At 52.9% G+C, this 15,068-nt stretch overlaps 6 protein-coding genes across 6 annotated transcripts; 3 read left to right on the top strand and 3 right to left on the bottom strand.

Moving 5' to 3' along the window:
- Window positions 1-219: 219 nt before the first annotated feature.
- On the bottom strand, window positions 220-1,517 carry CKM354_000371500 (Zn(2+) transporter YKE4; the record flags this gene model as incomplete). The annotated part of the gene is made up of 2 exons (XM_044798926.1): window positions 220-1,323; window positions 1,380-1,517. The coding sequence occupies 2 exons, from the start codon at window positions 1,515-1,517 to the stop codon at window positions 220-222; spliced, it is 1,242 nt and encodes a 413-aa protein (XP_044654861.1).
- A 209-nt stretch (window positions 1,518-1,726) lies between these two features.
- Window positions 1,727-2,473, top strand: CKM354_000371400 (uncharacterized protein; the record flags this gene model as incomplete). The annotated part of the gene is made up of 1 exon (XM_044798925.1): window positions 1,727-2,473. One exon carries the CDS (start codon window positions 1,727-1,729, stop codon window positions 2,471-2,473), a length of 747 nt encoding a protein of 248 aa, XP_044654860.1.
- A 245-nt stretch (window positions 2,474-2,718) lies between these two features.
- Window positions 2,719-5,400, bottom strand: CKM354_000371300 (uncharacterized protein; the record flags this gene model as incomplete). The annotated part of the gene is made up of 6 exons (XM_044798924.1): window positions 2,719-2,945; window positions 3,825-4,018; window positions 4,089-4,534; window positions 4,587-4,624; window positions 4,675-4,893; window positions 4,947-5,400. The coding sequence occupies 6 exons, from the start codon at window positions 5,398-5,400 to the stop codon at window positions 2,719-2,721; spliced, it is 1,578 nt and encodes a 525-aa protein (XP_044654859.1).
- A 3,587-nt stretch (window positions 5,401-8,987) lies between these two features.
- On the top strand, window positions 8,988-9,664 carry CKM354_000371200 (uncharacterized protein; the record flags this gene model as incomplete). The annotated part of the gene is made up of 2 exons (XM_044798923.1): window positions 8,988-9,016; window positions 9,130-9,664. 2 exons carry the CDS (start codon window positions 8,988-8,990, stop codon window positions 9,662-9,664), a joined length of 564 nt encoding a protein of 187 aa, XP_044654858.1.
- A 216-nt stretch (window positions 9,665-9,880) lies between these two features.
- Window positions 9,881-10,306, top strand: CKM354_000371100 (uncharacterized protein; the record flags this gene model as incomplete). Its single annotated transcript, XM_044798922.1, has 1 exon — window positions 9,881-10,306. The coding sequence occupies one exon, from the start codon at window positions 9,881-9,883 to the stop codon at window positions 10,304-10,306; it is 426 nt and encodes a 141-aa protein (XP_044654857.1).
- A 1,776-nt stretch (window positions 10,307-12,082) lies between these two features.
- CKM354_000371000 (uncharacterized protein) lies at window positions 12,083-13,408 on the bottom strand (the record flags this gene model as incomplete). Its single annotated transcript, XM_044798921.1, has 6 exons — window positions 12,083-12,208; window positions 12,267-12,368; window positions 12,421-12,461; window positions 12,517-12,571; window positions 12,629-12,726; window positions 12,805-13,408. 6 exons carry the CDS (start codon window positions 13,406-13,408, stop codon window positions 12,083-12,085), a joined length of 1,026 nt encoding a protein of 341 aa, XP_044654856.1.
- Window positions 13,409-15,068: the final 1,660 nt, after the last annotated feature.

Here is a 15,068-nt window from a genome sequence, read left to right as displayed (position 1 = left end):
TTGTTCAGCTACGATCCCATCCACTTCGATTAGTGGTACCTCTGGCGATATCTACCGTTGCTTGGACTCGCCTGTGGGAGGCTCCAACACCATAAGCTCTTTCTCAATAAGGATGAGTTGCTCGACGATGTCCAAAGAAGGCTACTGATCGCCAAGATCACTGTTCTAGATATATTGCAAACCCCCACTTTTCTCTTCACAACTTCAACCCACTTCCATTTAGTCCCACGAGATCCCCAACATGATACCCGCCCCCGCGGCCATGGCCAAAAACTGCAACGCCGTTGTCCTCAACTCTTTGCCAACATTTGGACCCGTCTCCAGCATCTCAGGAATCACACCTACAGTGCCCACATACAAAAATGTCCCTGCGGTGAATGGTAGCAACATGTCTCCCCACTGCAGACTTGTGCCCCAGAGTCCTGTATTTCCTACACCAGCTTCGTGAACGACAGAAGCAGCATTGCCGCCAAATTCTTGGACTGCGATTCCGATTAATGTCCCGAGGACTGCACCCAATGCTGTGACGAATTGGAGGCCCATGGCAAGTTTCTTGCTCATTCCGCCCTGAATGAGAAGTGCGAAGTCACCGACTTCATGCGGGATTTCGTGACAAAAGACGGCGAGAGTGGTGGTTGCCCCGATGGTAGGGCTTGCGTAAAATGAACTAGACATGGCAAGGCCGTCGGTGATGTTGTGTGTGAAGTCGGCGATGATGTTAAGGTAGGCGGAGAGCTTGACTTCCTTCTTCGGAGCATCTTCCTTTGGTGCTGCTGCAAGTGATTTGTCTTGCTTGCCGCCTCGCTTCTTGAATTCTTGTTCGTTGGGCTTTGCGACACCTGTTGCGCTTGCTACAGCTTGTCCGTTGCTTTGCTCGTGGCTGTGGCTGGAGTGGTCGTGTGTGTGACCTGCTCCGCCTGTAGCAATTCGCAGTCCCTTATCCATAGCCACGAAGGTAACGAAGCCGACCATGATTGCCACACCGAGAAGGAGATTCTTATTTGGCTCGACCAATACAGCTCGGACTTCTCCCTCTGGCACCTCGCCCAGGAAGATCTCTGGGAGCAGGTGAAAGAGGGTGTCACCCAGCAGACCTCCCACTGCGAATGCTACCATGATGTTCAAGCTTGACGGGTCGATGTTCGGTGGGCATAATGCGAGTAGGAAGTTTGGCGGACCGGAGATGTAGAGCGTTCCCATGAGCGCGTTCAACGCGGGAGATTCGAATGGAAAGAGGACGGCGAAGGCTCTCGAGAGCCATGACGAAGTCGGCGGATGGTGCTCAGCATTGTGAGCGGTAATTTGCTGGATTATAGAGCATTGCTGTACATCAATGAGTTACTGTTTGCTGCAGAGTTCATTTGGTGACAAGCGCTGACCTGGAGCTGCTCTTCAATTTCTTGCGTGCTCAATGCTGAGACATCGATGGCTTTCTCTCGTATGACCTCAGCATAGACAGTATATGCCAGCAATGCCACAATGGCGAGAGCAACGTTTCTGTAGCTTCTTCTGGCCATCTTGGGTTGACCGGATGTCTCAATGCCTCGTGTCCCCAGTGAGCGAAGTCACAGCTCCGTAATTCGGGAGTGGTTGTGATAAGGAGGCTATCGCTGCCTCGATACGAGGTTCCGCCGCGAGCCGAGTCTGCGGACCCTGTCTTGCTACTCCAGAAATCTTCAACTGCGCACTCGCAGTTCGAAGCTCTATCGCATCAACCACAGCAATCATGGGTCGAGAATTGCAGAAACGCAAAAACCGCTCGGGCATCTCCAAAGTCCGCCAAAAGCCAAAATCGAAGAAGCGCGTCCTCAATAACCCCATCATCGCCGCCAATTGGGACAAATCTCTTACACTCGCGCAAAACTACAAAAAGCTAGGTCTGGCTGTGAAGCTCAACAAATCCACTGGAGGTACAGAGAAGAAACTATCGGATCTCAAGCAACGGCAATCAGGAGACGACGAGAAAGAATGGCAGGGCATAGACGAAATCGACCCTCTGAATATCACGAGTACCAGTTCGCGAAAGAAACAACAAATCGATCTCGCCGAAGCGAAAATCGAACGTGATCCCGAGACTGGCGCGATTCTGCGCATCATTGAACAGGATCTTCCCAAAAAGAACCCCTTGAACGACCCTCTCGCCGAATTTGATAGCGACAGCGAAGAGGAGGAAGCGCCGGAAGACCAGGTTTTCAATCTCCGCAACCAGCATGCGAATACGGGGACGAAGGGTTCTGTTCCTGCGAAAACGGATACTGTGAGAGCACTGGAAGAGCAGGCCTCTAGACCTGCGGCGAAGCATAAGAGACGGCAGCCGGAGGGAGAAGTGCAGTTCATTGAGGAATTGGTGAAGAAGTACGGAGAGGATTATGGGAAGATGGCGAGGGATATGAAGATTAATTACATGCAGAGAAGTGAAGGGGATTTGCGGAAGAGAATCAAGAAGTGGAAAGAGGCGGGCGGGAAAGTTTGAGGAGGCTGATGCTCGAGGTCGAGACTTCGCTGGCGTTACGAGCACGTTGATGGAGTAGCAGTCTGAACGGAAAGGCGCAATTGGTATTACTGGGAAAAATTGAGCTGAGAGCCTGCGGAAGTAAGAGACGTCGCCAAACGCAGCGACAGCACTGGGTGCGAAAGACTACGATATGAGGAGAAGCCAGCCATGCTGTGAGACTGCATAAATACAAATTGCAGGGCGCTCAATACGATTGTGCATTCTCATCGATATTGTCCATCTCGAAAGGCCCCGTCAGTCCAAATTGCAGCATCCTCCAGAAGCTCATCTTCCTTCTCGAAGTCCCACGCCTCATACGGCGCTTCGATCGTTCCAAAAGAATGTGCAGAAATGTTCGCCACGGCATGTTTGTCATTCGGTGCATTTTCTGTTGGACTCACGAAAGGACTCCCATGAGGTCTGAGCAAACCTGTTGACCAATCCTGCCCTGCTTTGACAGTCAAGTAATAGATAGATAGATAATTCTTATACGCCGGTCTACCTCTTTTAACTAGAGTAAGCAGCACGCTCTATATAGTTCGGTCGAGGGAAAAGCCTTCGAAAAACCCTCGCGTTCTCTTTTACTTTGCAGTCTGCGTAGCCGCTTCCTTCGTTCCTGTTTTCCTTCGGACAATACTAGGTTTCTAGCGAGTCCTCCTCTCACCAGGTCCTATCCTTTCCCTTCTCTCTTCCCCTTCCCTCCTATACCTCTGTTCTGGCAAGTGAGAACTGCTCTAGGATACCTTCTTGGATTAGCCATTTGGCCGTAGCATGCAGTCCTCTTTTTGTGTTTGCTAGGTCCTTCCAGTTTGTAGATCCTCCTTCTTGGAACAAAAGGTGTCTTCTCTCCCTCCACCTGGGGCAGAATATGCATACATGTTTTGGTGTCTCATGCCCCTGCCCACATTCGCAGTCTGGTGTGAATCCTGGGACTCTCCTTTTGGTGAGGTATTGCCTCATCCCAATGTGCTCTGTCCTCAGGAGTGTGACCATTGTGCTCTCTGGTCTGGTAAGTCCTTTGTGCAGGCTTGGTCCTATGGCAGAGGAGGTGGTGGTTCTCCATGCAGGTGGCTGTTCTCCTCCTGCCCTAGCCCTTCTTTCTTCCTTGTCCTTCTCCCACTTCCTGTCCCACTGGTGTTTTGCCCACCATGCCTTGCAGCCTGGGTGTGTCTGCATTGTTGTCTCTTGGCCTTGGACCAGCTGGAGGATTTCCTCCTGTCTGGTTTGGGTTGGTGTTGCAGGGTTCCTTGTTCTCCTTCCTGCTTGTGCTTGCCTCTGGATCTCCCTGCACCTGTCTTTGATGTATTGGTATGCAGGTTGTGTTTCTTGCTTTTTGGATGGACAGTCAAGTAATATGCCCGTCCAAACCAAGCATAGCACTCGGGGCATCTCCAAGTCTTGAACTCGTTGATATTCAACGTCTCAGGTATGGCTCGCTCGTATTGTGCGAGCTGCATGCTTTCTAGCGCACCGCTGATGTCGTGCTCGTAGTCGGTTCTGTAGCCGGCTTTGTGGGCTGGCCATCTGTACTCTGTTAGCGACATCCAAAGAAGTATTGCGGTCTTGACCGCCTAAGCGGATGTTAATAACTTACAGTAGAGACAGTTTGTTGTTGGCATCCCGTACTGCCGGCATAGCCTTATAGTCTGGAGCCCATCGACCTGGATAGAGGTGATGCCAGATTTCGTGGTACAATGTCAGCGCCGTGATCTCCATATCATCGAGCGTTGAGTCATCGTATTCCGGTTCGAGGAAGTCGTCTGCTCTGCCGATGTTAAAGCTCTGCGGGCACAGTATGATGTGATTCGATTGTGTCCATGCATTGGCACCGTTGTCTTCGTCTTCGTCAGAGCTACCAGAGTGGGATGAAGCTTCGTAGGCTTCTAGGGGAACGAAGACTGCACCCATTCGCTCTGTTCCCTTTTCTGTTCCATGTGCGCAGTATGATGGCTCGCCGGTATCTTTGTCGAGTGCCCACGGCCATGGCTTATTTGGTGCTTCAGGGGGGTAGTCCTTCCTTGATAGGACGAGATATCCTTTCTGCGTGCCCGTGTCAGCAGAAATATGCCGGAGACTATGCTGGAATGCTTACGTCGGTGCCGATGTCATACCACAAATACCACATATCTTCTGCTCTCAATTAGCATGAAACCGCGTGAGAGGCCATGACAGGCATATACCAAAATTTCGACCATGCTCAGCCTCCCAGTCCTTGAGATGGTAAGGCTCATCCGTTTCAGGATCAATGATCTCTTTTCCGTTCTTGTCAAGCGCGGGATCATTCCAATCTTGCAACTCAAAGTATGTCGAATCGCAAGAGAGCTTGGGCATGTCCCGCCTGCTCATTGGCGACACTGACTGCGGAGGCTCGAACAATTCGTGTAGCTTCTTGTATCGATCTGGTCGCTAATGTCAAAATTGATTTTGATAACATTTTGGTCGGACTACGTACCTCGTATCGCCTTCAACTTCATCCCAATCTGTCCTCGCGGCTGCACCGGTCCATTTGGATTCGTCTCGCTCCAAATATCAGTCCACCAGATAGCCCAGAATGACCATATGAGTTTCTGCGCTTCCGGATAAGTTTTAAGATTAGTGTTCCCGAGTGCAACACGAGCTTGAAAGGTCATTTGGTATATCTGATACCAGATGTTGTTGAGAATATTGTCGCGACTGTTGAAGTCGGCGGCAGGATCGAAGAGCGGTTTTGTGTTTCCGGGAAATTGTGGGTTGTTGAGAGGACGCAGACATGAGCCGTGCCAGGAGCCTTGATTGGGATTGCTATTCGACGGCTCGAAACTTGCCATGTTCACGTCGAACACATCGGATAGCTTTCGAGAAGCTGCATGGACCGATTCTGCGCAGATGGCGAGGAAGGCCACAAGCGTGGTTATGGAGATCAACATCTTGACTGATCTTTGCCTTCAAGCGTACGTGTAGGCCATCTTCATAGATCAGGACCGCCGATCTGTCGAGAGTGATCAGTTAGAACAAGGATACCATGACTTGATGGTCCTGTTCTTGTCCAAATCGTCCGTTCAACTGCAGAATCCCTTTACATGTGAGCGTGAATGAGAAGCACATGAAGTGAGGATCTTGTGAGACTGGATTCTGGTCGCATGAATAGGTCGCATATGGAGCATCTGATAGGTAAATTCTTGCCATCTGAATGAGAACGTGCGTAGTGTTGTCCGCACCGAGGTCTTCTATCTTGAACATCTTGAGGGCCAGAAACTCGTATGTCCCGTTTGTTGAAGGTTCAAGAGGGTAGAGACCTGGCTGTGACAGGCAAGCAAAACAGAAATTCAAAACTCATACTGCGTACTGTTTAGATCCTCGTATCTCTGCCTGTTGCAGCTACGCTAGGAAGCTCTATGCAAGTGGATCATCGCCGGAAAGTAGCGCAGAAAGTAGGACTTTGACTCCTCAATGTTCTCCTCTAGGATAGATAGAGTTTTCTGCACTGTTTTGTATCTCCGCCTTGTCGAGCGCACTCGAGGCATTGCATCTCAATAAGCGATGCAGGCGCAGGATCAAGATTGTACGGAGAGATCACAAGGTGTGGACATTTCGTACTTTCCGTTTGGCTGTCCGCGAGTAGCCTAGATCTTGGATAAGATTGGCTGATCGCGGTGGATCATCGCAGTGCCAGCGTCTCGAAGCCAGTCGCAATGCTGCGTCGTTGGACTTGCAAGACCTCGCAACGTCGTTCACTGTAATAGTCCATTGTCTTCGGAGCTCGCAGTGGACTTGCTTTAAAGAATCGAGGCGACAGCTGGAAGGTGGAGCCCGAGCCTTGAAAAACTGCCGGAGCTGGCAGTGTCGAAGGGCAACTCTTCCTTCTGCCCCGAGACGTGGTCACAACTAGTCATGATGCAAATCTGATCAGCAGGTGCAAATGCAATACCATTACAGCCAGCATAGCTGTTTGCGTCTGTTTCCGCCGTGATCCATGGTCAACGCCAAGCCGGCTCGGGCGGGGCAAGATTGGAAGCTGTATATACAATCACAATTTTCCGCCATCATCAACCACCACGGTTCCTTAGCTCAGTTGGTTAGAGCGTGGTGCTAATAACACTTACATGTGTTCAAACGCCAAGGTCGAGTACGATCCCACCCATCTCAACAGCAGTTGAAGAGCATCTTGCTAACAAATTTGCAGGGGTTCGACCCCCTTAGGGTGAGCAACACAGTTCTCGGTAAATATCAGAACTTTGTACTAACTACAACCAGGACCATTATCACCATTGGTGTCCTACCAGCGCGACGTAACAGTCGACAACCATCTTTTTGATTTTTTGTGGGGCCTGATGCGATACCCTTGTCCATAGGCTTTAAGATCCAGACACGAGATCATCGATCAATCTATCATTTTTTTCCCTCCATGTGGGTTCAGCAGTCCATACCTCAACTGCGTTCTCAATATCTCCCGTTCCAACGATTTGCAGCGTGGATCTTGAGCCTCCCTTTCATTTCGCCGCACCCCGAAGCTACGGACGGGAAGTGTTATGGTGAGGGCTGAAATAATGCACCGCAGCCACGATGACCCACCTCAACAGAGATACTCAAACAACTGGTTCATCCAAGGGCCTTCACAAGCATTCTGCTACTTGTATGGGCGAGCATGAAGTCTGCTGTGGAAGGACAAATCGTGAGGTCGTCCGCGGAATGATTCTAAACACTGCATGACGGTAGCTTTCGACCCCGGTCCACTGTAAGCCTGACGAACACTGCACAGAGAGGAAGAACTGAAGAGTACATGTATGTCCAGAGAGGACTGGCCGGTCTCAACAGACGCTACCGATGTCGTTAAAACGTACGCACGCTATGAACAAGCACGACGCCTTTACAGACAGCTCGAGTATCCCAGCATCATGGCCACTCTGTCTGGAGGAGCCTCGCCGAATATTCGTCGGCCCAAGCAGGAAAACCACGTTTGAGGGGTTTGAGACCACCCTTTGACTCTTCAAAACGCTCTACCATGGGCAGCGGACCTCTTCATCACTCACACAACGTGCCATGGAGACTATCCTCGATAAGGGAAGTCATACTGTCCGCGCCAGATGGTCTCTGTTCTTCACGCATTTTCGAAATCTCCTGTCTTTCACTTGGGCGCCTCGCCGAAACGAGCTCCATTAGAAGCGATTCTATGAGACGCGCCGATACGTCAGAATGCTCGAGTTTCGTGGCAGGACGGAGAGGCAAAGCTGCGGTTCAAGGCTGAGATGATCGGACTCCAGCACAGCGGGATGATTCCCACCGTACTGATGCCCAACCAGAGGTCCTCTAGGAGGACATAGAAGGGGGCACCGCCGGAGCGGCACCTAAGGTATCAAGCCTTGCGGCAAGATACTGGAAAACTGTGCATCGAGCCTTGCGGCAGGATACTGAAGAAGTGGGCGTCGAGCCTTGCGGCTAGGACACGGAAGAAGATGGGTGTCGAGCCTTGCGGCTAAGACACGGAAAAAGTGGTGTATCGAGCCTTGCGGCAGGATACTGGAAACGTGTATCAAGCCTGGCGGCAAGACACTGGAAAAATGGGGTGTCGAGCCTTGCGGCAGGATACTGAAAAATTGGGTGTCGAGCCTTGCGGCAGGATACTGAAAAAGTGTGTCAAGCCTTGCGGCAAGATACTGAGAAAAGGTAATGATGTCGGTCAAGTTGAAGTCGAAGAGCAGGCGCGCGTCGGTTGCAAACGCGCTAGCGCGAAGGCGCGTGCTTGGCACTTCCCACCACGCGCCAAAACTGCACATGCAAATCTGACCACAACAACAACTCCGCGACACCCATCGCCATCAACGCGACCGGGTCACCTCTTTTCCTGATGCTCTGCTGCGAGGCTTAGTGTCTTCTTTCCCTTTGACGCTCTGCCGCAAGGCTTAGTGTCCCTCTCTTTGACGCTCTGCTGCAAGGCTTAGTGTTTCTGTTGTCTTTGACGCTCTGCCGCGAGGCTTAGTGTCTGATGCTCTGTCGCAAGGCTTGGTGTCCTCTCCTTCTTTGATGCTCTGCCGCGAGGCTTAGTGTCGCGATGCTCTGCTGCAAGGCTTGGTATCGCGCGGCCGCTGTCAAAGCAGCCGCCCCTCTCATGTCTCTGCAATAGCGGCCTCTGTCTGGGCATTAGGTCTTCGACTTTTCGTTGGAGCACTAGAGTCTGGCCTGAGAGAACTCCGAATGTTGATGGCGATACCATTCCCGTCGATTTCCCATGTCACGTTTCTGCGCGTGCCCCGTCGCGTGAGCTACGAATCTCTTCGATTCTTCAGAGAAAGCTGTACTTTCTGGCGATCGTTGAAGGATTAGGCACCCTCTCGCGGATCAGATGCACCCTCACTGGTGAGTGTTACCCCACTCGCCTGCTTACACACCTCTATTTCTGATGAAATATGGTCGGTCGATCCGCCGAATGCTAGCACGATGTCTCTGCGGGATTGCCCTATTCGCGGCACGAAGTCTCTGGAAATGGACGTTCCATGTCACCGGATTCGTCAACAAAATGCTGGAAAAGTACATGGCAGCCGATCAGTACGCCGCAGGGTACTGTGAGCGGCCCAGGGAGAAATCTCCGTAGCTGTACGACACACTGATCAATGCGTCCGTCAAAACCAGCCGTGGAAGCTTTCGGAGGTGCTGGCCAGACTACCCAACGCGCTCGATACCCCAACATGCGCGTACAACATTGGCCACTATCTCATCTACCTCAAGGACAAGAGCAAATTGGTCAAGCATGCCGCTTACGGGGATGGTGCGTGGGGCCGCAAGAGGAGCATATACGAACGTGTGCGAGAGCGCAAGTCTAAGAGCCGCCGAGCAGCGTCGGCACAGAAGACGCTGTACAGGATCTGGGACGATGCGGATCTCGACATGGAACCCCACGTGGGCATCATTGATACCCATCCACGAGTAGCTCTTGCTCGTTACGGCGCTCTGCCTGTCTTTCTTGACCAAACCATGGATATTGCCCTGTTCTGTGGTGGCTGGCATAGACGCGCAGAGCACTCCGTACAATGCGTTCCGCCGGCACTTATCGAGCAATGGAGGAAGGACGGGGCTTTCCTGAGCACGGCATCATACGAGGAAGTGCCCCGGAGCTCAATGGGCTATCAGCCCACCAATGTTACGGTGCCGAATTTGGTAACACAAGAAGAGCCAGACGTTATTGACTCTTGCTAACGATGACAGTAGGAGCGCGGCAACCTGGGCATGGGCTCGCCGCTGATGCGTATGCGTCTCAACGATGATCACACCACGACATCCTTCCTCCAGCGTGTTGACAAGAATATGGAAGAGAACGGCGAGCGCCACAGAGGCGACTGCCCAGCTCTGTATATCACCAAATTGTTCGATATTCGCATCAACCCAAAGCAGTGGCGACCGATCCGAGATATTATGAAATTCGATCGGAAAAACAATCACGTGCGGCTAACACTAGAGAAATCGGACGGATACAACGCCAACAATCTCGCTCTCTTGGGACCGGAATATAACCACGAAGGCCTTCCAGACGCATCCAAGATCACCTTGGTGACGTCCTTGATCAACCTCCATGGCGAAGAAAAGAGCGCATTCGTTCACCTCACTCCGCACTACGACCTGAAACATACAGTCCTGCAAGACCGTCGAGCTGTGATCGCTCAGACCACGTGGAAATTAGTGAATAGTGTGATGATGGACCTCAGGAGCCCTCTGGTGTACAACTTCAACGCCCTGCCGGAGGACCAAGGTCCAACGATCTACTCTGCAGAAGAGCAGCGACTGGCTACAGACAAACTCGAGCCAAAACTCGAGAAGGACAAAGAGTGTGCCGACCGCTAGATTGAGCAATTTGGTGACAACAAGTGCCCAAACGATGCTTGTGAATGGAGTCTTTTCTATCAACGTGCTCAGCAGCTGTGTTTCATATCAACTTCTTCGCTCGTCCTCTTCTCAGGTTCGCTGACTCTGGGCTCACGTCGCTGTCTCGGTCGTTGCAACTACCATGCCCTGACAATGAAGCATTCGGTGGCGGCCTGCTGCTGTTTTATTTGATGGTCGCTCTCAAGTTGATGGTCTTCTCGTAGCCTCGACCCCCAAACACGCTGCGTGATCTGTTTGGGTCTTTTGGCACTGCTTACGCTGTTCTGCCTTTCGTTTCCGGCTGGGAATGAGCCATGTCGGAATCTGGTTGTACATTCATCTTCACCCACCCAAAATGCCGCGCCGTTCATCACGGCACAGGTGTCGTCTCACGGCGCAGGTGTCGCTTCACACGTGAGTGTCACCCCACTCGTCTGCTTACATACCCATGTTCCTGGAGGAATTCTGGAGTCGCCGGTCCATTCTCCGAAGACTCGCACGATGCAGGGGTCGCAGGGCTTGCCATACCAAGGATATCCCGCGGCCTGTTCACCGGAGTGGTCGAACGATGCGCTCGTGGCAGGAATTCACGCTTTGTGACTGTCCAACTCTCAGGTCATGCCTCCAGTTTCCAAGCCCGCGGCATGCCAATGCCAACGTCTCAAGCTCTTGAGCCTCTGCACGACAAGCAGATCCAAGGAAATTGCCATGTGTGCTCGGGCCAGAAGTCAAGACGTACTAGGAATATATACTTTTCCGGGCTGGTTCTTGTCTTGACTTCACCACCAACCTGCGATATGAAACATGAGTTCTGATAGTTCAATAGTAGCGTGCTGACGTCTTTCTCTCATCACCTCAGCATGCCAGTATGGTGTGGAACGATTGTTGGTGTCGGCTGGATAAAGTTCGTCCTGCCCTCGGCACGGAACTCTGCGGCCACGTCATCCGAGCTGAACATCACTTGGTTCACGTCCACAGCGCGACGCAAACGGCATAGCGAGAACGATTGAAATCATCATCACCGACTTGTCATTTCGCCATGGACTGCATCGAAATATGGGCCTCAGCTTGTGATCATGCGCGAAGAGCCTCATCTACAGACTAGTCATGCACAAGAAAAGCCGGAAGCTGGGACCAATGGGAGAATTGTGGGGAGGTACATCGCGATAACATGCAGCGCTAAGGAAGGGAGTGGAAGGGTGTGCCGCGCGTACAGTACATGTCGAGCTGCGCGAGCGGGTGAGCTATTGGAAGCCCGAAACGTTGAGCAAGAGTGACAGAATCGAGAGCGGGGCAGCATGTGATGCCTCGAAATGGTTGAGTCGCGTGCTGTCATGTTCGAAGTGATGAGACGGGCAATGTGACAAGGAAATAGGCTCAAATGTGTGAATCGTCGTAAACGTCTCTTTCAATCACCATGCTATGCAAGAATTCAATAACAGCCGCTCATGCGGAAAGTAATCCATGGCCTACTCCTCCAAAAAGCCTGGCCCATCGAAACCATTCGATGCCAATAGCTTATATCAAACATTACCAATAGACCATGGCGTATCCTACGCTTTCATTCCCAAGACCGTTCCAATCGTTCCGTAATCCGCAGCTGTATCAAGGATTGTGTTCATATGCACATTCGAATTTAAAATCAAACTTTCGAGGGGCCGTTCGTGGTCGTTCGGCAAAGATGACGGGCGACGATGATGCTCAACAGTGTAGACAACCGTTCTTGTCGTAGTTCTGCTCCTAATTGCACGATGCTTAGAGCATGGCCACGGCGAGGACACCAGCGGCAAGACCGAAGAGCTCGCTGCGCATGGTTGGGATTGCGGCAGCTCCGGTGTATGGAACAACGCTTGGAGAGGCAACAGAACCGTTCGTTGGGGCCTGAATATTTGAGGGGGTCAGCACATGAACGACTTTGATTTGTAGGAATATAGCTTACTTGACCGTCAGCGATCTGGGTGACTGGAGAGCCAGTTTGCTGAGGAGCTTGAATCTGGCCATCGGCGATCTGAGTAACAGGAGATCCAGTCGGAGCCTGCACCTAAAGCCTTGTTAGCAAGAGTTGGGGGACAATGACCAAAGGTGGTACTCACTTGACCGTCGGCGATCTGGGTAACTGGGGCTCCAGTCGGTGCTTGCACCAGCGTGGGGGTCAGTGCATGATTAACGCAACAGATGCTTTCAATTACTTACTTGACCGTCAGCAATCTGGGAGACAGGAGAACCAGAAGTGGCCGCTTGAATCTACGACCGTGTTAGCATGCAAGACCTCCAGCTGGGCATAAGCATCGCAGAACTCACTTGGCCATCGGCGATTTGGCTCACAGGAGCGCCAGTTGGGGCTTGAATATTTAAAGGCGTCAGCACATGAACGAGTTGTAGTTGTTGGAATATGAGGGCTTACTTGACCATCTCCGATCTGGGTAACAGGAGAGCCCGTGGGAGCTTGGATCCATGCGGGCGTCAGCGGGAGGGACTTGTTGGAAGAGGACGATGTGAGCTTACCTGTCCATCGGCAATTTGAGTCACGGCTTGTGGCTGGCCATCCGCAATCTGGTTAACTGGCTGGGCAGTTGGCTGTCCATCTGACTGAACCTGGGCAGCAGAGCCACCACCGTTGATGGCCTCAATGTAGACTGGGCTGCACTGGGCAGCATCGCTCTCATCGTACAGGTTGTAGAAGGTTCCGCTCAAGCACTGCTGGAAGACAACATCGCTACCAATGGCGAGCGAGCCGTTCTGGCAGACGGACCAGCCGGCGGTGTAGATGGCACCAGTCTGAGCTGGGCCATCGAACTGGAATTGACGGTTGTCGGCGATGTAACCAGTGCGGCCTTGAGCGTCCTTGAGAACACCACCCTGGAGGGTGAGGATCAAAGTGCCGGAGCCACCCTGCTGCTGTCTCTTCACCATGGCAGGGGTGGTGACATTGACGACTTGGATCTGGAAAGTACCTGGGTAGTCTGGAGAGCAGCCAGCTGGAGCAGAGGTCGATGGGGTGATGTTCTCAGTGACTCCCTGAGGCACTGGGTTGGCAGCAGCCAAAGCGGCAAGCGCGACTGGGGCGATAGAGTAACGCATGGTGTCGAGATATTAAGATATTAGAGCTTCTGGGATAGATACAGCGAAGCGGTGGCGTAAGACGGTAGCGAGTAGTAGTCCTTGCGAAGGGTGGTGGCGATAGACAGCGAGTGAAAGTCTATGAAGAATCAATAGACAGTCGCGAGTCGAGGCTGTTATGCAAGCGGAGGAGACTGTGGGTTTGTTGTGAGAGCATGGAGACTGGAATGTAAGAGGTATTTAATCCCATTGACACAAAGGCGGGTCCTCGCATTGGCGCGCTGCGCTTGGGAGAGAGGTTGGTGCGGCGTGAGCTATGGCCAGGGACGGGCACAACGGGCCTCCCAAGCAACCGATTGACTCTCCTCGTGGACGGTCTAGCACGATGATGCAGCAGGCCGGGCGGCGCTGTGAATGGCCAGCAGACGAGGGGTGGACGATCCAGCCTCCTCCCTCCTGCTGCTGCTCCTGCGTCTGCGTCGGCCACTGCTGGAGCTCCCACTCCAACCGCAGAGCTTACATGCGACAGCAGACAGCCCACCGCCACCGCGCGCCCGCCCCACTGCTGCTGCTGCTCTGCTCTGCGCTCCGTCGTTGTGCGTGTCTCAGGTTCCCAATCTCGCGCTGACCGTCGGGCAATGTGCCTGCTGTTGATCGCAGTCCCGGCTGCGGCGCCGCGCACGTTCGCCCGGCCAACGGCCACCGCTTAACCGAGAGCCGCTGATGCCATCCAGAGCGCCCGTGATGAGCGACACTCTGCCCACAGTCGAGCAGTCCATCATGACGTCCTCGACCGCGCGCCGCATCGCACAAAGTCGGATGGCGGGCGCACAAGGTTCGCGTTGAAGGCTAGCGGCAGGGAGCTGCAGCATGCACAATGCGGCTCTCGACGCCCGGCGACACCGTCGAGCTCTGCAAAACCAGAGGCTGTACTAGCGCTGATGGCGACGACCATATGGCCTCTACCGCCGCTCTGCTCTACGGCTGACGCTCTCTTCGTGTTGACCCAGTTTCATCGCTCCTCCACGCGCGCAATACGAGGCCCAAGACGCACAAGCTCGCGGCCCCAGCTGGCCCAAGAAGCAGAAGCAGCCCAAGCTCGCCGCCGCCAAATTCTAGTTGCCGATCAGCACCATCGTGGCGTCTTGTCTGCTGGGCGCTGCGTGGCCCGCGCGTACATCTCGCGATGTCGATTATTCGGATGACTGTACAACCGCTCTACCGCTGCGAACAGCCCTTACTCGCCCGCCCAGCGGTGGAGCCACAGTCACAGTCTGGAGAGAATCTCTCAACAAGCTCACACGACATGACCGTTTCAGCCGTCGCCTGTCCAACGTGTCTGAACCGCTCAGCGCCCATAGTTACCAACCGCAACAGAGCAGTTACTACCCGTCATCTCAGCATCTGCACAAGTGTGGTAATCCAGATGACGACCGACTCCTTCTCCACATTCGTCAATCACACTCTCCGCAATCAATTTCCATTAGGTTAGCGTTCTGCGTGCCTTTTCCCAAGCACAGATCGCAGTGGGATGACTCGTTGGCAGCGCAGGTGAGCAGGCGATGTGCCTACTTTTGGACTTCGTCAAGGTACATGCAAGAATCCTCCATATCGAACTTTATGCCGCTCAGCTACAGCCGCTTCTGGCATTTCCCACTCGTATTCAGCATAAACCGCAGCT

The sequence above is a fragment of the Cercospora kikuchii genome (assembly GCF_019650295.1).
Source record: "Cercospora kikuchii DNA, contig_00002, whole genome shotgun sequence".
NCBI lineage: Eukaryota > Fungi > Ascomycota > Dothideomycetes > Mycosphaerellales > Mycosphaerellaceae > Cercospora > Cercospora kikuchii.
The sequence above is the reverse complement of the archived record's forward strand: the minus strand, read 5'-3'. Positions and strand labels throughout refer to the sequence as shown.